This window comes from Leopardus geoffroyi, chromosome C1, assembly GCF_018350155.1.
Source record: "Leopardus geoffroyi isolate Oge1 chromosome C1, O.geoffroyi_Oge1_pat1.0, whole genome shotgun sequence".
Lineage (NCBI taxonomy): Eukaryota > Metazoa > Chordata > Mammalia > Carnivora > Felidae > Leopardus > Leopardus geoffroyi.
In genome coordinates, this window is record NC_059328.1 from 3,923,193 (window position 1) to 3,946,850 (window position 23,658).

A 23,658-nucleotide genomic window follows, 5' to 3' on the forward strand; every position below is an offset into this window, starting at 1 on the left:
AAAGTGATTGAGTGAGGGAGCAAGCAGAATTTTCGTATTAAATCCTACATTTAGTGTCCAACAAGATCAATACGTCAAGGATGAGGGGCCCACCTCGCCGCGGCTCAGATGAATGGCCGGGTTTTATTCTCTGGCTGGCTGGCTTCCTGCCCAGACCAGGGTGGCCACGGGCCACCGCGCATTCCAGACGGGTGCCCCACCTGGAGCACGGCGTGTCCAGAGGAAGGTGCTTGCCCTGCCAAAGAATCCAGAAACGGGGTCCTGTTTTTAGAGCTCCCTTTTGTACACAAGACGCCGTGATGCCGGGGAGATACAGAAGCAAGGAGCCGGTGGATTTTCTGTGGCAAAGTGGTGTTCCCCGGCAGGACTCCGCAAACGGCAGTGAGCAGCATGGCCCTCGGGCCAACTCTGGCCCCCAACCCAGTTTTGGTCCTTTTTTTTTTTTTCTTTTAATTAAGTGTATGAAACATAAGATTTGCTCTTTGCGCCGTTTTTATTGTGGTTAAGTGTGCATAATATAAAATTTACCACGTTAACCGTTTATAAGCATACGGTTCGGGGGCATTAAGTACATCCCCTTTGCCGTGCAACCATCACCACTGTCTATTTCCAGAATTTTGCATCGCCCGAAACAAAACTCTGGAACCATGAGGGAATAATCCCTCAGCCCCTGGGGAGCCTCTATTCTACTATCTCTATGAATTCCACAACCAGGTGTTTATAAATAAAGTTTTATTGACTGGTGGCCACGCCCACTCATTTACATATTGTAATGGCCACTTTCCCAGAACCCCACCGCCCACAGACTGCAGTCTTTACTCTCTGGTCCTTCCCAGAAAAGGTCGGCCGTTCCCTGTCTTCTGGGTTCACAGCAGCTCGCTGCAAATGTCTGTGGGGCTGTGGCCCCGGGGAGCCTGGCAGAGTGTTAGTAAAGCTCTGATCATGCGGCCTGGTGTGGGGGCCGCCCTGGTCAGAGTCAGGTTTCCAACCTCTAGTCTGGTGCCCTTCCTGTGACCTGACACGGCTGCTCGGGCGAAAAACTCCTCTTCAGAGCATGCGTTCAAAGCGGCCCGGGCATTAAAAATCTAATAAGGATAGTAGCTACAATCTTCACATTTATTTATTTTTTTAACTTGTTTAATGTTTATTTTTGAGAGAGAAAGAGAGTGTGAGCAGGGGAGGGGCAGAGAGAGAGGGAGACACAGAATCCGAAGCAGGCTCCAGGCTCTGAGCTGTCCGCACAGAGCCCGACGCGGGGCTCGAACCCTCGAACCGTGAGATCATGACCGGAGCCGAAGTTGGACGCTCAACCGACTGAGCCGCCCAGGCACCCCTAAACTTGACATTTATCATGACACCCCATCCTCCATCGACCCAGGGAGGTAGTGTTAGCCCTATTTCGAGGACACAGAGCTCCAGAGACACGTCAGGTGCCTGAGGTCTACCTGGAGAATCCTGGAGGGGGGCCAAGGTCTGTGATGGGATGGGTTCCTGGTCCCCCGAGTAGGAGCGGAAGGGAGGAGGCCCACGTGTCTCCTAAAGTTCCTCCTGCCATTAGTTTCTGATGTTGGAAATAGCCACTCACAAAATAGAGGCCCCATCACATAAAGTAGGACAACGCCCACAGAGCGGAAGTCTTCAGAAGTCACGTTTTGAAGAATGACGGGAACAGGCCCAGAGAAAGTGCGATAACAACACCTGCAGTGGTCTGTGTGTTAGAGCCGTAGTTTTGCAGGGAAAAAGCATATATTCACATAGAAAAACCCGAAGAGGAATTATACCAAAATCCTAGCATTGACAAAAATAAAAAGCCCAGCCCTGAAAATTCCCGTGCCCTCATTCTCTTTATCACCGTCCTGGTGTGGTTAGGATCGTGTTTATGTCCTTCTGCTAAGCGACAGGTGAAATGGGACAGGTGTCCTCTGAGTCAGAGCCTGCTAATCTTCCGTGCATGGCGGCCAGGGCCTGGTTTGTGCGAATTTGCCCGGCTTCCGTCCTCCGTGGGGGTGGGATCTAGGCGTGTTCACAGCACTCGTGCTCTAGCTCAGTGAACAGGAGGAGGAGGTCTCCCTGGCACAGGAAGGGAGGAGCAAGGCGTAGACAGGGGCAGTGAGGAGGTGGTGGGGGAGGGCGGTCTGGAGGCCACCGGGGCCAGCTGAGGACGGTCTCCACCCAGCTCCACCCCGCAGAGTGCCAGGTCCCTGTCATCGGCTGCTATCTTTCTGGGGAGGGGGACAGACCGTAAGCACATCTTATCTCTGAGGGCGAGATGTGTCCTGTGGCCGCATTAACGAATTACCACCAACTGCATGGTTTTAGAACTACAGAAATTTCTTTTCTCACCGTCCTCTGTTTGTGACCACGTCACTCCAGCCTCGGCCTCTGTGGTTACGTTCACGCTCCTCTGTGTCAGATCCTTCCTCTGCCTCCCTCCTACAAAGGACACCTGTAGCATTCAGGGCCCACATGACAATCTGAGAGCATCGCCTATCTCAAGACCCTTAATGTAGTCACATCTACAGAGACCCTTTTTCTACCCAAAGGACCATTCACAGGCTCCAGGAGCCATTATTTAGTCAACCACAGAGAACAAGAAAGCAGAGAAAGGAGTTCTGGGATGTGGGCTCCCAATTTATGCAGGACGATCAGGAAAGCTGGAGTGAGCGTGAGCCATGTGGTGATTCAGAGAGAGAGCATTCCAGGCCAAGGGAACAGGACTGTCCCCAGCCTCCAAGAGGCCACAGGAGGAGCCTCAGGTCAAGAGATGGGATCAGAGGTGAGGGAGCAGATCTGGTGAGGACTTTGGCTTTGACCATCCATGGCAGAGAAGCCACTGGAGATTTTTGGACAGAGGAAATTTGACCTGACTTAACTCAAAAGGCTCACTCTGGCTGCTCCACTGAGGACAGCCAGTCCCTCCCGCCAGATGGTGGGGGCTGCTTCTCAAGTTGTAATGTATGCATGAACCTCCTGGAAATCCAGTTAAAATGCAGGCTCTGCTGTGACAGGTCTGGGCCAGAGCCTGGGATTCTGCATTTGTGATGCTGATGCTGCTGGTCTGTGGACCGCACTTTGCTCAGGTAGAGTGTTGGAGGCAAGGACAGAAGTGGAGAGAGTCAGGGGCTACCCCAGAAACCCAGCCGAGGGCATTCTGGCTTGGACCAGATGGCTGCAGTGGAGGTGGGCAGGGGGGTCCGATTTTAGATCAGCTTCAAGGGGGAGCTGGAAGGACCGGCCAAAGGTTCTGATGCTGGAGTAAGAGCTGGGCAAGGAGGAGGCCCAGGTGTCGGACCTGCGCACAGGAAGGACAAGACACAGCAAGGTACCCTCCTTCTACCGCCCCCCTCCACCTACTCTCCCCCTTCCTGCCTGACAAACTCCTAACCATCCTTCAAAACCCAGCCGTGTAAATCCTGACCCACGCTACAACATGGAGGAAGCTTAAAGGCACCAAGCTAATGAGATAAGCCAGCCGGTCACAGAAAGACAAACACTGTGAGACTCCACTCATATGGGGTAACTAGGGGAGTCAAAATTATAGAACCGGAGAACAGATGGGTGGGCACCAAGGGGCTGGCGGGGAGGGAGGCATGGAAAGTTAGTGTGTCATGAGAACAGAGTTTCTGTTTGGGGAGATGAGAAAGTTCTGGAAGTGGGCGGGGGTGATGGCCGTACAACATGCACGTACTTAACGTCACAGAACTGTATACTAAAAAGGTTAAAGTGGTAAATTTTATGTTATGCATATTTTTTTTAAGATTTGTTTGTTGTTTTTTTTTTTAATTTTTTTTTCAACGTTTATTTATTTTTGGGACAGAGAAAGACAGAGCATGAACGGGGGAGGGGCAGAGAGAGAGAGGGAGACACAGAATCGGAAACAGGCTCCAGGCTCTGAGCCATCAGCCCAGAGCCCGACGCGGGGCTCGAACTCACGGACCGCGAGATCGTGACCTGGCTGAAGTCGGACGCTTAACGGACTGCGCCACCCAGGCGCCCCTATGTTATGCATATTTGACCACAGTTTTTAAATCGTTTTAACTAATTTGGGTTGATTTCCAAGATGTAGCGTGAGAAGAGCAGAGAGCAGAAGATCCACAGTGGGCAGTGTCTGAAGTATCAAAATAAAAGCCCTGGCCCTGAGTCACCTCGGCTCAGAACCCTCCCCAGGAGGCAGCGTCACCCCCAAACCGTCTGTATAACCCTGCCGGGGCCCAGCGCTGGGTGCTCTCCCGGGCAGAGCTCGGGCAGCTTGGTGGGACGCACCCCGGAAAAGTCTGGATGAAGACAAGACGAACTGGTGAGGGAGCCTGCTGTGCCTGGAGTGCCGAAGAGCAAGAAAGGGACCCCCGAGGTGGAGAGAGATGCATGGGGGTTTGGGGGAGGCTCCGGGAGGGCGCCCGGACGCCTCCCGACAGCGTGATCACACTTAAGTGCCAGTGAAGCCGTCAGCCCTGCAGGTGGACCCAAACAATCCTCCGCGGACAGCCTTACCACCCCCTGGGCTTTCTGACTCAAACGACAGCTGCTGACTGATGGGAGTTAGCTTTGGCCTGCTCAGTATCAGAAATATTTGGGGTTCCTTGCCCACATTTGAAAAATCAGGAAATTTTTGCCACCCCCAAATTCCCTGGATCTCTGGCTTCTCTTGAAAAAAATCAAGGAGTGTGGTCACGCCGAGCTGCCTTCCCAGGGGCAGAGACGGAGTGTGGGTTCCCCACCGGCCACCGGCCTCACCCTCCATGCCTGTCCGGCCCGTGGGGCGTCTGAGTCCGGTATGGAGAGAATCTCTGCGAACCCGAATGTGGCTGGCTGTTCGTCCTACGGGTTTTGAGGGTTGTGGAGTGTTACCGAGCCCACCCTGGGCAGCTGGGGACGCAGGCTCGGCACCCGAGCTGAGCTTTGAGGAGTGAGGGGCCGGGGAGTTCGCCTCCACGACTCTCAAAGGGACACCTGCGCTGTCCAGAGGACCGGCAGAGTTCTCCGCTGCAGCGTGGGGGGGCTGCTGATGGCAGGGGGGCCTCCCCCGGCTGCTCGAGCCTCACCCCCACTCCCAGTGGGTCACTGCTGCTGAAGCGTGAGCTCAGACCAGCCTGGGCAGCAAACTCTGGCCTCCTGTGAGGCCAGCGTGCCTGCCGGCTCAGGGTGGCATTGCCTCCACCTGCAAACAGTAGTAACATCATCCTCGTGCGGTTGCTGGGAAGGAATCGGGCATGCGGCCACAGGACACGTCGTAGCCGTAGCTTTAAAAACGTATTCATTTCCCGCCCCCCCCCCCCCTGCCGATCTATCGCCCTCCTATCAGGGGGCTTAGTATAGGTGCTAAGCTTTGTGATGACCCAACAGATCGCCCTCCTATCAGGGGGCTTAGTATAGGTGCTAAGCTTTGTGATGACCCAACAGATAAGAGTCCTGCTTACATGAAACTTGCAACCCATAAGCTGTTTCTTCTTGTGGGTCCGCTGCTGAAAGCTGCCTCCACGCCTGTCCCGCGGCAGGAGAGGCCGAGCGGAGCCCCGGGTGCAGGGCGTGGACACCCAGGGGACCCCCCAGCCACGAGGCGGTGCCCTGGAACCCCAGGCACGCCCCCCAGCCTGGCAGGACAGGGCTGTGCACTAGCAGCCTGGTTTTCTCATTTCAGATAGCAGAGCAGCTGATGACCTTGGCCTACGACAATGGCATCAACCTCTTCGATACTGCAGAAGTCTACGCGGCGGGCAAGTACGTGTCTTTTCTCGTGGGGAAAGTGTGGTGCAGGCCGTGGCTTCCCTGGGAAGAGCCAGAGCTGCTGGTACTCCAGTCCTTGTTCCCAAACGTCCACAAATGGGCCTCCCACTCTGCCTGCTTTTCTAAAGTCTAAGTGGCTTCAGAAGGTGTTGTTTTCATGGGGCCAGAATTGCAGAACACTGGGACACCGGTCACTTACTAAAATCCCCATGTATCCAAACACAGAGAGGACCACAGTCCCTCTGGTGCCTGAGATGCTGTGCTGGGCCAGAGCCTGATTAAGCTGTCGTCCGTCCCCCGCGCTCCTGCGGCCAGCGCCACATGCCTGACATTCCCACGTCTTAATGGTACAGTGAGGGCTGCAGGGAACGGCAGGGCCTCTCGAGCTGGGGGGAGCAGAGTCTGGCCAGCCGAGCACTGTAGGAAGCACTTCCCATCTTGGCAGTGAACTTCCCTACTCAATTATGTAAAAGCCCTCTTCAGCCAAGGCTGCTGGCTTCAGTTTTAAAGACTAGCTGTAATCAAATCATCCACTCTCCTGCATCGGGTTTCCAAAAGTCAGCTTTTGTTTGTGAAGTCATCTGTTGGCTCTCTGTTCGTCCTCCCTCTGGCCCCTCCTGCCTGGGGCGAGCCAAGTTCCCATCAGCTGGGTCGGCTGCAGCCTGGCTGGCTGTGCACCGTGGCTGCTACGGGGCCAGCACCTGCCTTGAGGGCTCTGGGTTGTTACCTGCGGCTTGAGTTGGGGCCCAGAGCTCTGAGAATCAGGGACCCATCAGGGCGTTTTCTCAAGTCTCAACCCAGGGTCTGAGGATCTGACAGCCCCAGGAAACTGCACTGGAACCCCCAGATCTCCTCAGTCCCTGTCAGCAGCCCTCTGCCTCCCCCCCCGCCCCCCGGTGCTACAGCCCCCTCCTAACCCCTCCCTGCTGGCAGCTTCTTCCCATCAAAGTGAAATGCTTTCCAGACAGATGAACCAAGCAAAGGGTCAGAGGTAGAAAAGCCCGATGCGGATGCCAGGCCCGCAGGCGTTCCCTGGCCCTGCTCCTGTCTTGGTTTCGCTGCCCATGAGAGCACGCGGGAGACAGCTCCAGGCAGCCTTCTCGGGCTCCAGATGGCCTGGCCCCCGTGTACAAGCCTTGCACACCCCACTCCACGGCCGCCACACTCTCTGTGTCCCTGTCTTCACTCCCCCCGAAGAGCTGGACACCCAGGGCTGGCATAGCAGGACAAACGCACTGGGTATCTGGCAGCCTCAGGGCCTCTCGGAGCCCCTTGCCAGCAGCCGGGGACTCAGAGCAGCTTCCGGTGGGTTATTGTTACCCCTGGAGCCCACTGCCCTCATCCTGTCCTCCTCTCCTCCGCACGCCTCTGCGGCTCCTTCTCAGTCCAGCCCTCAGTCCCATCAGTGGCATGGTGCCAGCAGTGACCCACACGGGAAGCAAGGGACAGGCCAGAAGAAGCTGTTCTGGGCGGGGGGGGGGTGCTGCCGGGCTCCTCCGGTGGCTTCTGGGCCCGGCACTGTCCCTCTTGCTAACCAGAATGCCAAGCACATATTTTGCTGAGCCCCCTGCTTCTTATGCTGGTGCTAATTTGGGCGCTTACCAGAGAGCTGCAGGATTTCTGTACCCGCTCCACCACCGCCCCCCCACCCCAGCCCCAAGCAGATGTCAGGCTTCCCAAATGCAGGGCCACAAGAATTCACAGCCACAAGCAACAGGCTTTGATTAGCCCATGCTCTACAGCTCCTGCAACCCCAGGACCCCTCCTCATTTTTCTCCCTTCCTCCTTTCCTCATCTTTTGTCCCACAAATGAGGGGCCAAGGAATAAAAGGAAGAGGCCCAGGGCTGAGTGAATTTCTGTACATCTTGACCATGAATGACGAGCATTCAGAATGTATGCTGAACAGCTTGCAAATTAGAGCCCATTATTTCTGAGTGGATGACTCAGGCGCTTTTATAATTGGAATGTAGCACTGGGTATGGATCATTCTCCGTCTGTTGTTTTTACTCAGAAACATTTCGCTACAAGCAGAAAGTTCTTAAAAGTTAAGCCAGCGCTACGGTGCCAGGCAAGGCTGGAACAGCCCCGCCCGTGACCCCCGCTAGCCCAGGTTTGGTGCAGGGCCAGAGTGACGCCAAAAAGAACAGAGAGCAGTCCTCATGGCGTTTGTCTCTTTAGTGTTCAAAAGCAAGAAACGAGAGATGCACGCACCCACACACGTGAGCACACACACACACGCGTGCACCCTGCTGGAAATTCAGCCCCTGGCCCTGAATACATGTTGATCGTCTCTGAAAAGAGAGGATGCACTTGATGAATAATTTACCTTTTTAAAAAATATGTGTACACTTCTCTGGAAACTTCACCCACGGAACGTTGCCAAACATCTTCCCCGGTGAATTTCCAGCAGGCCAGGGAAACGGGATACGGCAGGCCTCGCCAACAGGACATCAGCTCCTTCCTTCTCTGTGAGAGCTGGAGACCGTCTGCTCGTACAGGCTCCTGCAGGGGCACCGCTCACGGCCACCTTCATGGGGGGTGACAGCCGCTCGCAGGCTCTCTCCTCGTTCTGGAATGAAGTGTCCAAGGCAAGGCGAGCATGAACAGCCTGGCTCTCTGGCCCCAGTGGCATTTCCACAGAGGGGACCAAGTGGCCCATCGTCACGGTAGGGGCGAGGTTTAACGTTTTTGTCGCGCTGTAATGAAATCCCCGTATCTCGGTCTTTCCTGCAGGGCTGAAGTGGTATTAGGAAACATCATCAAGAAGAAGGGATGGAGGTAATTACCCTGTTCTCTCTGTGGTCAGTGTCCAGGGCGCACACGGGGAAGAGCGTGGAAAAGGCAGGTGGGAGGGAGGAGGGCACCGTGAGGGACAGATGCGTGCTGGGTCCTGGGCGAGCTCCGGCTAGGGCCCCGAAGCTGCTCTTTCCTATTGCCCAGTGGCGTGCTCAGTGAGGCCTCATTGGCCCTTGGGCAGCCAGCCAGTCCTTCGAAAGCCTGGAACTTCTCAGAACTGTTCTCACTGGGCAGGGGAGAATATTCCAGCCCCGGGCTGCCTCCAGGGGTAGAGAGCATTCACACTGTGGTGGGGGGTGCTGTGCTGAGGCGGGAAGCTTCGGCTGAGTCACCAAGTGAGGTGCCAAACTCCGTTCCCCAAGACCAGAGGCATCTCTGCTTGAGGGGGCAGTCGAGCGGGGTGGGGGGGGGGGGGTAGGCCTTGTGCCCCTAACTCTGCCCCTCTGCCTCTGATCTCTCCCTCTGGTCCAGCAGGGATTCAGGGGGCCAGGGAGCTAGGTTGCGCTCTGATTTGTGTCAGGCCAAAAAGATCTGGACATGAGGACTTCCCGGATGGCCCGGGTAAGGCAGAGGGTATAGCCACTGAGGAGAGGGACATCCTTCTCCGGACTTGGACTCCACCCTTTGCCGCTGGCCCTCCCTGTAAAGGGACCACATCTGGCCTCTCTGGCAGGGCTGTCCTGAGGCTCGAGGGCCTGAGTCTGTCAAACGGCTGGCCAGCTAAGGGCCATCACACTTGTCTGGGAAGTGGTGGCCCTTGTGGCTGGGGTCCCCCCACAAGCTGCTCAGGGCCCCCCCCCCACAAGGCGCTCAGAAGCCTGAGGGTTCCACCCTCCCCAGGACAGACGGGGCTGGGCACTCGCCTGCACTTGGGGGCCCCTTGAGGCCTGCATGTGTTTATTTTCAGAAACAGCAGAAGCTGTTGTAAAGCTGCCCCCCAACCCCACCCGGCCCCCCACCCCCCGCCAGCGAGTGCAAAACCCCCTGGGGACAGATGACAGACACCCTTCCTCTTGTCCCAACGGAGCTGTTTGTTTCTTCTCGGCTCTAATTCATCACAAAATTCCTCCTCACGCCGTAATTAAAGGAAATCGCACGTATTTGTGGGTCCCCTGGTTAGGTCTTAGGTGAATACCTCGGGAAGTGCATATCCGGTCACCCCCCTGCCTGGAGACGGAGCTCAAGGGGGCCACAGCTTCTGACTTTGAGGAGCTATTTCCTGAGCAGCCCCCCTGCTTCCAAGGGAGGAAAACACAACCACAGGGGACACGGGCACCCCCTCCCCTGGGAAGGGTCTTGATGAGATGTGGCCTGGAGGGGCCATCCTTATCCCTGCTCATCCCTCCAGGACCAAACAGGTGTCAGCTCCTGCCTCTTGTGGATTCACAGCAGGAGGCCCGAATCTATTCCTTTCCCTCGGGGCTTTCCATCACCCCACACACCAGCTCCCTCACACCCGGGGTCCTGGGCCACCCACCAGTCTCTCCCTCCGGATGCCCCAGGCTCTCCCCAAGGCCGTCCCACAAACCGCTTTCTGAAAGCCTGTCTCCGGCCTGTAGGGGAAGAGCCAGCCTGCTTGGCCCCCTCGCCTTCGGCATCCCTGCTGGAGCCCCTCCTTCTGCTGCAGCCCCTGCATCGACCTCCTGGGAGCGTGCTCCCTGCACCCCCCCAGTGTGTGTCCTCCTCTGGGCTCTGGACTCCATCCCCCCCCGGCCCCCACTGCCCAACTTCAAGATGAGTTAGTTGCGTCTGTGGCTTGTCTCCTGGCTCGGCGGGGAGCCCCAGGACCCCGGGCTCGCACACGGCGAACATGAAATGATCTCGAAGCACCCATGTCACACCCCGTGCTCCCAGATGAGAAGGGTGTTTAGGACCCTCTTTGTAAACTGAACACACCCCTCCCCACCCCAGCTACGTCCAGTAACACCCCTCTTCTTCTGTTCGCAGACGGTCCAGCCTGGTCATCACCACCAAGATCTTCTGGGGAGGAAAGTAGGTGCAGCGCAGGCACGCTCCCGGCAGGGGTCAGGGGTCAGCAGCCACGGCCCAGAATCGGGAGGCTCTCCCAGGGCGGGGGGTGTTTGTGCAGCCGTCTGCCCCGGCCGGTGCCCAGCCCCACTGAGGGACATCAAGTCCCGGAAAAGCAGCTTCGGCTGAGTTGCCTTTTACTCAAACCTTGTTTCATTTGTATTTTTTACCTTCATGGGCTTGGTTTTTGTTTGTTTGTTTGTTTCCTTTTTCTGATTACAGGGGTAACATCCCCAAAACTCTGGAAAACCCAGAAAATTCATGAACTGTCTCAACCATGTGCCACCTTCCCTGGCCACAGACCACCCCTGCCCGTTTCCAGCGGTCTGGCCCCTCATTGTCTCTAGGGCCAGACCAAATCGGCTTCCTAGGAATTATAAATACGATTCATTCTTCACTTAAAAAAAAAAAAAATCTAAGCAAAACAGAAGGGCCGATTGGAACCCAGAGACCCCTCCCCCTGCATCCACCCCCACTCCCCCAGGCCGCTGGGCAGTGCCCCTGCTCCTGGCTGCATGAACGCACCCCTGGAGCCTGTGGTTTGTCTCCCAAGTGGAATCAGATGCACGTGGCACTCGCTGACCTACTTTTCTTGGCCTAACGTTGCATCATGAACATTTCCCCCAAAACCGCTTGCAACATCACACACGCTGTTGTGCTGTTTTTCAGAGCGGAGACCGAGAGGGGCCTTTCCAGGAAGCACATAATAGAAGGTGAGGGAGGCGCGCTGGCCCCACACGGCCCCTGAACCCACGGAGCCTCCTGCAGATGCCCAAGTGAAGGACACAGAGTGCCCCCGCCCACCAGCCACACGCGCAGGCCTAGGCCTGGAGATGCCCCGCGCTCTGGTCCCACCCTCTCCTTCCACCCAGCCTCCGCGTCATCAGAGCAGGGCACCACCGCCTTCAGATGGGCATTGTGGTCCTGGGGAAGACAAGACAGGCCTGGGCCGGGCCCCATGCTGACTGGTGGTCCTGAGCAAGGGACATCACTTCCCCAAGCCTCTGTGGCAACATCTGTAAAATGGGTGTGGGAAGAGTGGCCACCTCTGGGATTTGGGGGAGGACTGGGAAGAACCCAGGAAAGGTGCGTGTCAGACACAGCCAGGCGCTCTGTGCACAAGTGAGAGAAAGAGAGAGAGAGAGAGGCAGGGAGGAGGGGAGGGAGAGAGAGAGGGGTCGGGTAGGCTGTCCCGCTTATCCTATACTTGTGTCGTCTTTGTGCCTTTTTCCACCTGGGCTCCCAGATGATACACCCGTCCCTTTAAGAATCACACGATTAGGGGGGCTTTGCTGCGGCCCCCGCAGCCCCAGCACTTCTCTGTGTGGCTCTGCTCTGAGCCCTTGCTCAGCGCTCACTGGTGATCTGTGCCTTTGGCGCGTGGACAGGGATGCGGCTCGCACTCCGTGCGGGAGAACCTGGCTCTCCCCGTCACCATGTGGGCCCCCAGGGCGTGCAGGAGGGCACCCCTTCGTGCAGTCACAGAGCATTGGCCTGTGGACCCGACCACACGGCCCCCCGCTTTGAGGCGTGCACCCACTTAGGTCCTGGCTTTTCTTCACCTCCGGTGGCACCTGCCCACATGTGTCCCCACGCCGTGTGACGGCTCCGGGTGCCTGGGACCTCTTTGCTCCCCGTGCCGCACGCAGGTGCGCGGGTGAGGGCCCAGCAGTGTCAGTGAGGATGGTGACCACCCCTCCTGACTCCTCCCCCCAGGTCTGAAAGCCTCGCTGGAGCGGCTGCAGTTGGAGTACGTGGATGTGGTGTTTGCCAACCGCCCGGACCCCAACACGCCCATGGAAGGTGGGTTCTCCGCGGGGCTCCCAGGCCTCCCGGCTGCTGGGGGCGGGCGGGGCGGGGGGGCCTGGCACCTCCAGGCGGAGTCCCCGAGTCCCCGTCCTGGCCTTGGGTCCATATGCACCTGATCCGTGCGGGCTCTACGCCCCCTCCCGGGTTCAGAACCGAGTGGAATGTTCTCTCCTCTCAGCTCTTGCTATTTCGTAGCTAAATGAAGTCACGATATGATGGCTGTTTGCAACTGCTGTGTTCTTTTCAGTCATACTCCCGTTCTGCCGGGAGGTTTTAGGGGCCTCTTGCTCTGAGAGATAAATTGTTACTTAGAGGAGAAAAAAAAAAAAACAGCGCGGTGCTTTGAAAAGCAGTTTTGGTTTCTTTGCCGCGTATTTATTCTTTCCTCTCCCGCCATCTCCGCCCTCCCATCACCCCCCCCCCCCATTCCTGCTTCAGGCTCCTCATTTGTGCTTTGCTGCTTCAGGGATTTGGAAAATGAAGTTGTGTTCAAGTTATTTTTTCTTCATTTGTTTCTATATATACCGAGCACGCGTGCGTGTATATATTTGCGTGTGGGGTCTGTGTGGTCTGTTTGGTTTTTGTCTTTTCGTTTTTTTGTCTTTAAACAAAACGAGTATTCTGGGAAGATTTGTGCGTCCCCTCCCCACGCTCTCTGTCATACCGCGCCTGTCCGTGTTCCCACAGCTATAAACTCTGGTCTCTTTAAATCTTTCTTTATCACCAGGGGACCCATTTAGTTCCTCCAAGTCAAGGACATTCATCATAGAAGGTACACAGTACCCTTAGCCCGACTATTGACTCCTGTGTCCAAGCTGCATTTTATGAGACAGTGTTTTTATTTACACTACTCTCTTTCCCCCCAAGACAAACTTCTCCATAAAATGCATAAAGGAAAAATAACGCCCTATGAGAACATCTTGCAAGTGAAGGAAAAGCAAAGCAGTGTGGAGCCCCCGCCCTCACCCCCGCCTGGCCAGCGCTGCCATTTCATTTCTCCTGCCCCCCCCCGCCCCCCCGCCCCATGCATGCCCCCCCCCCCCGCCTTGCACTGCCGTGATCCTCGAGGCCGGCTGTCTGTCCACCAGGGCTCCTCTTGATTTGAGGATGCTGGGATGGGCGCCTGAAACCTTGACCCTGGATGGTCTGGGAGAGGGTTGGGGAGACCAGGGGCCCACAGGAGTCGACACCGGGGGGATCCCTAGAACGAGCGGCCTCCAACGCGTCTTAACGTTGTAGGTCACGTCTGCTAAGCTCCTGCCTCAAGCAGAAGCAAAACACACCGGTGGCCAGCTGCCCCGTCACGGCACGCTGGCTCCTCCACGAGCATCGTGGCTGCGCGTGGTGCTCACGTCCCCTGGGCGGGCTGGGCCACCTGCCGCTCTCGCCCCCTGCCACGCAGCCCCACCCCTCCATCAAAACGCGGTCACTGGCCTCCTTGCACGATACCTACGAGAGCAGGCCAAACCCTGAGACCTGGCGTGGGCTCTGCTTGCCCCCAAGCTAAGGGCCGCCCCAGGGCAGACCGTGGTCTCCCTGGGAGCCGGGCTGTGTTCCACAGTGGGAGGGCGCCTGCCTGCCAACTGGTGCTGCCACCTGACCCCTCCCATGTATTATTTGTGACGAGGCAGGAGGTACTGTGGGTTCTGGCAGCAGCTGGAAGGATCGGGCCCTCCTGCTGCTGCCGGCCGGCATTAAATATCGAGGTGCAGGACAGTTGTCCCCAGCGGTCCCTGCGTCTGGGGCCGCTGACATTGGCTTGGGCAGAAGCGCAGAGTGCCGGACTCCCGTGTGTGGGCCGTCCACCCAGCCAGCCGTGCCCGGGACCCCTTCTCTCTCAAGCTGGTCGCAGGCTCCGGCGGGCTCCTGCCCCGGTGGCCCGCCCCGCCCCCCAGGCACCCGGCGGACGCCCCTCTCTGCATGGAAGAAGGGGTGCTGCAGTGTATCGTGCCATTTCCCGGGTGGGGAGACAGCTGTGCTGAGGGAGGAGAGGGAGCCAGGCTGGGGCACGAGGGTGTCCGCTTCCCTCTCCGGCATGTGGGCCGAGGCCGTGGCTGAAAAGAATCGGCCGTTACGCTGCATGGTCACAGGGGACCCTAGGAGCGTTTCTGAGGAAGCCAACAAGGACAGCGGCCAGAAGCCTGAGCTTGGGCTTGGGTGTGGGCAGGTATCTTCCAGGGCCCCCCGGGCTTTCCAACAAGAGCTGTCCCCCTTGGCATCGAGTGGTGTGGGCAGTCAAACCGGGCGGCCTGTCGGTGGTCCCTGGGGGTTGGGGTGGGGCTTCGGGCCTCCCTGCCAGCCTCCTCCCGAGGATGGGCAGAGAGGAGCCCAGTCCCCGACCTTGGAAGGAAGGAGAGGGCAGGGGTCGGCCTGAAGGCCTGGAAGCCGAGGTGTGATTTTTCGGGGGCCCTGGGCATACCTGCCCCAAGACCAACACCCCAGAAGACCCAGCTACTTTAGCTTTCTACCGAAAGAGGGGACCTCGGCCGAAGGGGCGCTCAGGGACCCGGGATGGGGGCGGGACGACACCGCAAAACAGAGGTGCCGTTCTCTGCGGGAGAAGGTGCCCGAGGGTCTGTGCCATTCAAGGGGGAGCTTGGGTGAGCAAAGCCCGCATTCTCCTTCCTTCCTCCGGCTCTCCCACCCCCCTGCCATCTTCAGGGGCCCCCCCAGCCCCCCGCCATGTCGGCAGCCGATGAGCAAGCCACCTGGGGAGAGATAGGACGTCCAGGGGTCAAGGTTGCCGCTTCGTTTTGACAGACACTTGTTCTTGAGCCCCCTTCCTGCCCTGCCTGTGGGAGTGAGACTTGCAAGCACTGTATGGGACCAGCGAGGAGTCTGACGACGCAGCCCTTCTCCCCGCAAAGCTGAGAGACATTTGAGGTCTTTAAATTCGAGGCCAAGTATGTTGTTAACACCACAGCATCCCCGTGGGCTGAAACAGCCTGGCGCAGGAGCAGCAGCGAGACTCTAAGTGGCAGATTTTCATCTCTCAAAAACTTTTTTGAGTACTAGGAAGAGTGTATCGTGTAGCTGGGGCGAGGGTCCCTTGCCTGCTCCTGGGCTGGTTTGAGAATCCGGGACGGATACAAACGGGGCTTTCCATGTCCACTTCTGGCTCTTGGGGACACATCTGGAACCATCCAGGGCCCCACCCTGCCCGCTGTCCGGACAGATGCCATTATTACCTCTCTATTCAGTCCTCCAGATCCCAGGGAGAACCTGGGACACCCCAAAACGGGGGGGACTCGAAACAGGCAACTTCCTGTTGCCCTCTGCCAATGTGATTCGTCCCCAGGCTAGAGACGCGCCCCCCCCCCCACCATTCCACCGTCTAGAATGACATCCTCTGATCTCACCTTTCCCTCCTCTCTCCAATCCGCCATAGAAATGCCACCGTCCATCTAGAACCCATTTTTCAAAGATTCCGTAAGACTCGTAACTACTGGGGGAAATTGTTTTCAAGGCCAGCTGCTTGGGCTGTGGTTCCCTTTTTCCTGCGGTCCCTGGAAACCCCAGCCACACCCGACTCTGGAGCCAGGAAGTACATTGCTTGCAAGACATCTTTGCAGCCCCCACCTCCTGCTCCACCTGTCTTTGCAGAATGTCCCCAGGCTGGGCCCCATGCCCCCAGTCACCCCACCCCCGACCCGCAGTGTCCCCTTCTCTCCTGACAGAGACCGTGCGCGCCATGACCCACGTCATTAACCAGGGGATGGCCATGTACTGGGGCACGTCACGCTGGAGCTCCATGGAGATCATGGTACGGCGACCTCTCGGCATATGTGTGTCCACGGGGTTCCCTGCCCCATTCTAGGGATGAACACCCAGGACTCTGGCTCGTTCAGTGCCATTGGTCCTGATGGCACAGACAACTGGGTACTACAGGGAGGGACAGTATGGCGACCTGTGGCAGCCACATCTGTAGGCAGTGCTCTTAACTTGGATCCCAGCACTGTGTGGCCCCGGACAGATGGCTTCACCTCTCTGAGCCTTGGTTTTCGCACCTGTAGAAGAAGACCACTAGCATGACCCCCCAGGAGGCTGTTCTGAGGACCGAGAGAACAGTTGCAAAGCTCTTAGCAGAGAACCTAGAGCTCAGCCAGCGCTCAGCAGCAGTAACAGCACCAGCCACTTGCACCCGGCTCTCATGATGTCCCAGCTGCCGTTAGACTTGAGGGCCTCATGCGGACTGACTCCCATTGAAACCTCCCAATGCCCTAGGAGGAAGCGTTACTGTCATCCTGTTTCTCAGATGTGGATACTGAGGCACAGAGAGGTTAAGTAACACACCCAAGGTCAGCCAGCTCACTCTGAGGTGGGTCCCCAGGCTGCGTAGCACCCGGCCTGGGCTGCCTCAGAATGTGCACTGCTGTTGGGAGCCCGGCTTCCATCTCCTAATCCGTCACGTTTCCCACACTTTGAGGAAAGCATCCCCTTCCTTGTCATTTCCCTCCAGGAGCCATCAGGGACAGAGGACTGCAGATGTCTCTTGGTATCAGGGTATCCCAGAAGGGTCAGCGGGGTGGCGCTGTGCTCCTCAGAGGTTGGAGAGCAGAGGCCTGGGGATCGGGTCTTCCCAGGACTGGCTCTGAGGCTGACCTGCCACCCCTGCCTCCAGGGCCCTCCCGGCCTCAGCCCTTCCCGTGCCCCTCCTCCCAGAATTCCCCACATCCCGGTATCCTTGGTGGGGGGGGGGGGGGGGTTGTCCTCTAGTGAGCCCCAGATTTCTACTTCATCACAAAAATTAAGCAGAATCTTCAAGTTCAACACAACTCTAGGAGCCTGTGATTTTAATCAGCCTTTGGCACTCACAGCATTAATGAGTACTTGCTATTTCTCTGAAGCTGCCTGGAGCCAGAACAGGGCTCTCTGAGGTGTCAGTATCCTATTCCCATTTTACAGATGCAAAAACTGAGTCTGAAACCCAACAGGAAAGGACCTCTCATGCTGGCAAGCAGGGCTTCCCCAGGAATCTTGTCAGGAGACATCAGCCCTGGCTCACACCCATCCAGTAGGAGCAGAGGGAGAGTCTGCAGAGTCCAGGCCTTGAGCTCCAAGTCCCAGAAATGGGCTGATGCTACGTTTCCTCCTGACGTAGCGTTTTCCTGCCACTGCCACCATCATCCCAGGGCCAGGGCCCTGGAATAATGATCATGATAAAAACAGTTAACACCGTAGCAGGCAGGCACTGCCCTCCTGAAGGCTGTGAACGCCGTGGCTCACTTGACCCTCACAACATACAGGGAAACTGAGGCACAGAGGGGTGAGCTCCTTGCCCAAGGCCACCTGGCCAATAAGTGCCAGAATCCTCCCCATGCCTTCAACGCTGGGGTCCCATCCCGTTTTCCCAGCAGAGACGGTAGGGGGACAGGCTACCGGTTTCCCAGGAAAGCGGTGAATTTCCCCGGGGAGGAGTGTCGGGGGAGAGCAGGTGAGCCGGCTGTTTCCTGGGGATGTCTTTGTGTCTCCTCCATGCTGCCCGAGCAGCCCCCAGACCCACTGACGGACAGGGACCATCCACGGTCCTATTTGCGTTCATAGGAGGCCTATTCCGTGGCCCGACAGTTCAACCTGATCCCGCCCATCTGCGAGCAGGCCGAGTACCACATGTTCCAGCGCGAGAAGGTGGAGGTCCAGCTGCCGGAGCTCTTCCACAAGATAGGTGGGCTCCCCCGCCCGGTCCCGTCCTTTCTCCCCTGCCCCGCCCCTTCCTCTCGCCCCGCCCCTCCTCGCTTCCTAGCTCCGCCCCTCCTCTCGCTCCGCCCCTCTTCCTCCTCCTCCTCCTCCTCGCTCCCTAGCCCCGCCCACCCCGGGCCTGACCTCGCCTGGCTTTCCTCTCCCAGGAGTGGGCGCCATGACCTGGTCCCCTCTGGCCTGCGGCATCGTTTCCGGAAAGTACGACAGTGGCATCCCGCCCTACTCAAGAGCCTCCTTAAAGGTGAAAGAGCTGCCAGGCTGGGAGGAGGGGACGGGCAGGTGACAGGCATTTTGGATTGACGAGGCTTTGGGGCGGGGCCGCCGCAATGGGTCTGGGCGGGGCTTCCCTGGGCCCTTGTGGGGGCGGTTCCAGGAAAAGCGAACTTGGAGCCCCTGCTGGCCGGATCCCACCTCCGGAAAGGCCATCCTCTTCTTGGGATGCGCCCCCGGTGAAAGGTCACCTTCACTCCCTCGCCACCCCCAGCTGGGTTCAGCATTGACAACGTGGGCTGGGCGGACCACCTGTGCTATTTGGGATGGCCCCTCCCACGACGGGTACCCCCCTACACACTCTCTAGGCCAACTCTGAGACCTCTGGGCTGGGGGCTGCAGAGCTGCTTCATTTGTCCCTCAGAGGCCACCCCCTGGGACAAGTTCCCCCCACACAGACACGCCTCTGGAGTGGGGACTCAGGAGGGTCTCCCAAACGCAGGGTTTGGGGGATGAGAAGCAGGCAGAGAAAGGCCTACTCAGGTCAGGGCAGATCCAGCACTGGAGCCCCCCTGCCTGGGGTTCAAAGACAGGAAGGCCTGTCCCACCCACTCCTGCCCAATCCACACCGAGATCAGGGATTCCCTGGAAGGCATTGCAATCCCAGGGGTGGGGGCAGGTAAGACCACAGCTCCCCCAGAGCCTGGGGAAGGGGTCCTCTGGGCCAACGGCCAAAGCATTCCTCTTCCCCCACCCCCACTTCGCCCCGGGCTTGCCAGGCCCCCCCGGTCCTGGCTCAGGGGCCCCGCCTCAGCGACTCTGAAGCTTCTGGCTTCAGACTCAGCAGGCCCCATCCTTCCCCCTGCCCAGGTCTGTTCTGCAGTGGGACACAGTTAGGCGGGGGTGGGGCTGCTACCTTGGCACAAATCACCAGCTGTCTGCACGCAGAGGTCCAGGTGACCTGCCCTCACCAGTGGGCTATGCTTTCTCCCCCCCATAATCAGGGCTACCAGTGGCTGAAAGACAAGATCCTGAGCGAGGAGGGCCGGCGCCAGCAGGCCAAGCTGAAGGAGCTGCAGGCCATAGCTGAGCGCCTGGGCTGCACCCTCCCCCAGCTGGCCATAGGTAACCGTGCTGGGGGGGAGGGGGGGAGGGTTGACCGTGGTCCCCGGGGCCACCCCTCCATCAGGCAGCCATGGGGCCCTTACATTCATGGGGAGAGAATGGGGGGTGGTCCCTGAGCACTTGGGCCCCCCACCCCCACCCCGCAAGCAGTTGGTGCCTGGGCTTCCGCAGAGCCCAGCATGCAGAGCTGTAGGCTTACGGGGACCCTCCTGGGCACCCTCAGCCCCATGACCAAGAGGCTGGATCTGTGTGGCCCAGTTAGGGACAGGGCAGAGACAGAAAGGGCCCCTGCACTGGGTGTGTCCCCCTCACCTCTGGTCTTCCTGCCCCAGCCTGGTGCCTAAGGAACGAGGGAGTCAGCTCCGTGCTCCTGGGTGCTTCCAGCGCAGACCAGCTAATGGAGAACATTGGAGCCATACAGGTGGGTCGGGGAGGGGGCTGCTGGGTGTGTCCCCCCCACCCCCCGGCCCTTGGGCTGAACGCAAGGTACCGCTCAGTCATTTGTCCAGCACGTGTTCGCTGGGCACCTGCAATGTGCCAGGCACCGTGCTGGGCGTCCGGGCTACGTCACTGAGCCACTAAAAGCCCTGCTCTTGAGTTCAGAGCACACAGGGGACAGTAAAATGAGGAAATTAGAACATGAGGGTGACAAGCGCTGTGGGGAAAAAATTGAGCAAGGTCCGGGGCATCGGTGGGCACAGAACAGGGTGGGGGCGCCGTGGGCCCAGGTTTGAAGGGGGCCGTGGGGGTAGACTTGTTGAGAAAGTGCCGCGTGAGCAAAGGCTTGAAGGGTGAGGAGTGCGATGTGCAAATTACCTGGAGGAAAAGCATTCTGGGAGCAAAGGAGGCACAGGTGGGCGTGGGCTGGAGCAGAGGGGGTGGGGCAGCGCCTGGGGCACTAAGGACTTGGGAGGTTGTTGGGTGAGATGGGAGTCCCCAAGAGCACAGGAGGGGCAGGACCCCTCTCTCCCTGGCTGCTGAGTGGGGGGAGGGCTTTAGGGAGCAGGAGGGGGTGAAACAGAAAGACTCGCAGGGAAGTGATGGCAGGCCCCCTGGGAGAGGCCTGTTGATGGTCCCGAGCTCAGCTGCTTGGCTCCTAGATGTTCAGGACGGGTTGAGGGTGAGGGAGAGTCCAGTCAGAGTTAGCCCGTGGGGTTTTGTTACCTGGAAGGGTGGCCTTGCTGTTGGTTGAAATAGGGAAGGCTGGGAAAAGTAGGTTAGGGGTGCGGAGATCCGGTGTCTGGCCCTGGAATCTGTATTTTATGCCTGCCAGACATAGTGCTAGCACGTTCTGGCATTTGAGGTGCAGAGCGTGTACCAGGGCAGGCTTCCTCTCTGCTCCAGACCTTCTGGAACCCAAAAGCAGCATAGCCCCCATCGGCTTCAGCGGGACGCTGATGCGATGAGGCAGGACAAGCCTGGGCCAGCAGTGGCCGGAAGATTGTCACCCAGCCTCCTCCACAGGCCCGTCCTCTCTCCTTGGCGGGATTCTGATTAGCCCTTGTCCTTGCCCGCAGGTCCTTCCAAAACTGTCGTCTTCCATTATCCACGAGATTGATAGTATTTTGGGCAATAAACCCTACAGCAAAAAGGACTACAGATCCTAAGAAGCCCCGGCCGCTTGCCCGGACAGTTTCTGTTTCCCTCCCAGTCTCTCTGTTCGCTCGCTTAAGCTGTTTTGAAGCCAAGTCAGGGGTGTGGTTTGCATCAAAAAGAAAACATCCCGCGGCACGAGATGTTGTGGGGAAAGATCTCAAAAGTCGCTGCTAAGACACCATTCGCCGCTTCGCGGGACGGAATTCTGACCCGTGCTGGGGAGACCACGCTGACTGGGAAGGGTGTTGGCGCGGTCCCGTCCAAACTCGCCTGCAGCCCTGCTCACCCTCCTGGAAGACACCGCCACGTTTTCTCCCAGCCTCGGCCTTTCCCAGAGACGCCCCGAGTCCAGGCCAGGCCGAGACCCGGTCGGGTGCTGGGGGCAGCAGGGCTGGCCTCTCCTCTGCTGAGCACCCCCACCTGGTGTTGGGGGTGGGAAAGAGGAAACCAGGTCTGGCTCCTCCCGTGGCCCCTCTGCCAGGACACTGGACATTGGGCAGGGCCTCCCAGGTGGGGCCCTCAACCTCCCTCCTTGCCAAGGGCTCCCGATACTTTACCATGGGCCCGACCTCAGATTCATTCTGCACCCGCTTCTCCACCACCCCCTGCCCCAGCGGGTCTCCAAGGGGCCTTCCAAGCTGTCCCTTGACCCCCACCCCCCCCCTTGCTGGCAGGGGCAGAGATCCGGGGGGATTCCTTATCAGTTTGGGGTCCACAGGAAGTTGGGGGGGAGGGTTTCTAACCACGCTCATCGCCCTGGCAGCTTCTTCCCCGCACACAGTTGACCATCCCCGTGCCCAGAGCAGCCCGGAGCATTCGGGAGGGGCCTGAGGAGCAGGCTCCAGCCTAGGTCCCTCCAGGGCCCCACCTACCCTCCTCTCCAGGTGCCCTGCCCACTGCCCCTCTGTCCTTGCCCCAGAATGCCCTGAGGTCATGCATACTTAGCTAGACTGTGGTCGCTGGCTGGCCACATGCCAGGCGGCCCACCTCTGCTCTGCCTGGGTAGTGGCCTCAGGGTCTGCAGAGAGAACACACGGTAGGCCCCTGGGGTTTTCCGTGCTGCATGCGCGGGGGAGCTGGGGAGGCTGAACATCCCGCAGAAGCCCCCACGATCCAGGAAAAGGCCCCCAGGAGCCTCCCCCTGGAGCAGTGCCTTCTTCAAGGCCTCAGATCGGGTCAGGGTGAGGCACCCCACATTAGGGTGCTCAGTCTAGGTGCCCAGAGCAGGTTACCCGGGCAAACGGGCAGCAGTACCAACCCCGGAACCACCACATGCACCCTGTGAGGAGGTCAGGACGGCTGGAGCCAGTCATTCCTGGCGATGCATCCACCCCCCGCCCCCCAGCCTGGAACAGGACAGAACCGTCAGCCCCCCGGCTGGGAGGATGAAGGGCACAGGCCTGCAGCCGGGAGTCCTGAGGTACCAGCCTCTGCTGGCTATTTGGAGGCAGGAGCCCACTCTAGGGTGCCTCTGTGTCTCCGGTCCCAGCAGGTAGCAGCTGGCCCCACCTCGACACCCCTCCCCCTCCCCCGCCAACAGTCTCACCTTCACTGCTTTGCCCTGCCGTCCTCAGAGAGCCTCCTGGCCAGCCCTGGCTGGGCTGAGGCCTGAGAAAGCCACAAACTTCCTGACCTTTATGCTGACCCTGGAGTCTAGGACCTTCCCCCCCTCCCAGCCCAGGCCCCTGGGCTCATCACCGAATCTATAAGCTGCACACTGGGGGTGTGGGGAGGGGGTGAGCCTATCCTGGCAGGGGCCCCTGGCCTGTGGCCACTGCCCACCCCCCCACGGGATGGGTGTCTAGCTCCCAGGACAGGCAGGGACCAGGTGCTCTGGGCCAGGCAGCCACCAGATTGCCCACCCCTCACTGGGGAGAGCTGCTGGGCCCCCTTCACACTGCTGCCCCCTTCATGGGGAGCCACACCTGGGAAGGCAGTCCCCTGTTGGCCACATTTGCCCCCAGAGTTGAGCTGGGCCAAGGCTGAAATACCCATGGCAAGGACCCAGGCAGCCTCCCCATCCTGGGGCACTGTCCACAGCCTGATTCTGAGCTATTTCTCCCACACCCACTTGCAGGGAGGACCCGGCTCTGCTTCCTGGGGGAGGGCCCCTGACTTAGAAGGGGTCTGGTGGGGCGGCAGTCGGGGAAAGAGAGAGTCTGGAAACAAGCTGGGCAGAGTTGGGGCCTGGAGGAGTGTGGCCTGGGACCCAGCACGGGTTTACGCTGGCCGCCTGGTCGAGGGAAGCCTCCCAGCCTCTGGCCCAACCCTTGAGGCAGTTTGCCCCAGGGGACCCCCTCCGGGAATGCCCAGCACCGGAAGGAGGTCCACTCTGGGAGCAGGGGTGGGATCCTTCTCCCTTGCTGACACACGGAGTCCCCCCCCCCCCCTTTCTCATCCCAGATCCAGTGCAAATCCGAGGTCCGGAGGAATGACAGAGGGGCTTGCTCGGTCTTCTGTCATGTAAATAATGTGCTTTTCTTCTCTCCCCCCTTTTTTTTTTTAATGACTGTGGCTCCTCAGCTAACTGCACTCCCTACGTAGGCAGAGACTGCCTCATGCCTCGCGCTTCCAGACGACAGTCAGCGAGACACAGCCACCGTATTTATGGAATGACAAATAAAACCCCAGCCTGTCGGGGTCTGCGGCTTTCTGCTCCTCTCCTTTCC

At 58.8% G+C, this 23,658-nt stretch overlaps 1 protein-coding gene across 11 annotated transcripts in view; it reads left to right on the forward strand.

Moving 5' to 3' along the window:
• The window catches only part of KCNAB2 (potassium voltage-gated channel subfamily A regulatory beta subunit 2), an 85,370-nt gene extending 61,732 nt beyond the window's left edge, over positions 1-23,638 (forward strand). For 7 of the 11 annotated variants that reach the window (XM_045475445.1, XM_045475440.1, XM_045475441.1 and 4 more), the window contains 12 exons: positions 5,639-5,718; positions 8,459-8,503; positions 10,469-10,513; positions 11,219-11,262; positions 12,266-12,352; positions 13,086-13,130; positions 16,036-16,121; positions 17,903-18,023; positions 18,205-18,299; positions 19,273-19,393; positions 19,726-19,814; positions 20,911-23,638. In XM_045475445.1, the coding sequence (XP_045331401.1) occupies positions 5,639-5,718; positions 8,459-8,503; positions 10,469-10,513; positions 11,219-11,262; positions 12,266-12,352; positions 13,086-13,130; positions 16,036-16,121; positions 17,903-18,023; positions 18,205-18,299; positions 19,273-19,393; positions 19,726-19,814; positions 20,911-21,000 (948 nt within the window). In that variant the 3' untranslated portion in view covers positions 21,001-23,638. The remainder of the gene's footprint in view (positions 1-5,638; positions 5,719-8,458; positions 8,504-10,468; positions 10,514-11,218; positions 11,263-12,265; positions 12,353-13,085; positions 13,131-16,035; positions 16,122-17,902; positions 18,024-18,204; positions 18,300-19,272; positions 19,394-19,725; positions 19,815-20,910) is intronic. The other 4 variants (XM_045475447.1, XM_045475446.1, XM_045475438.1 and 1 more) reach the window with 1 other exon arrangement.
• The last annotated feature ends 20 nt before the right edge of the window (positions 23,639-23,658 follow it).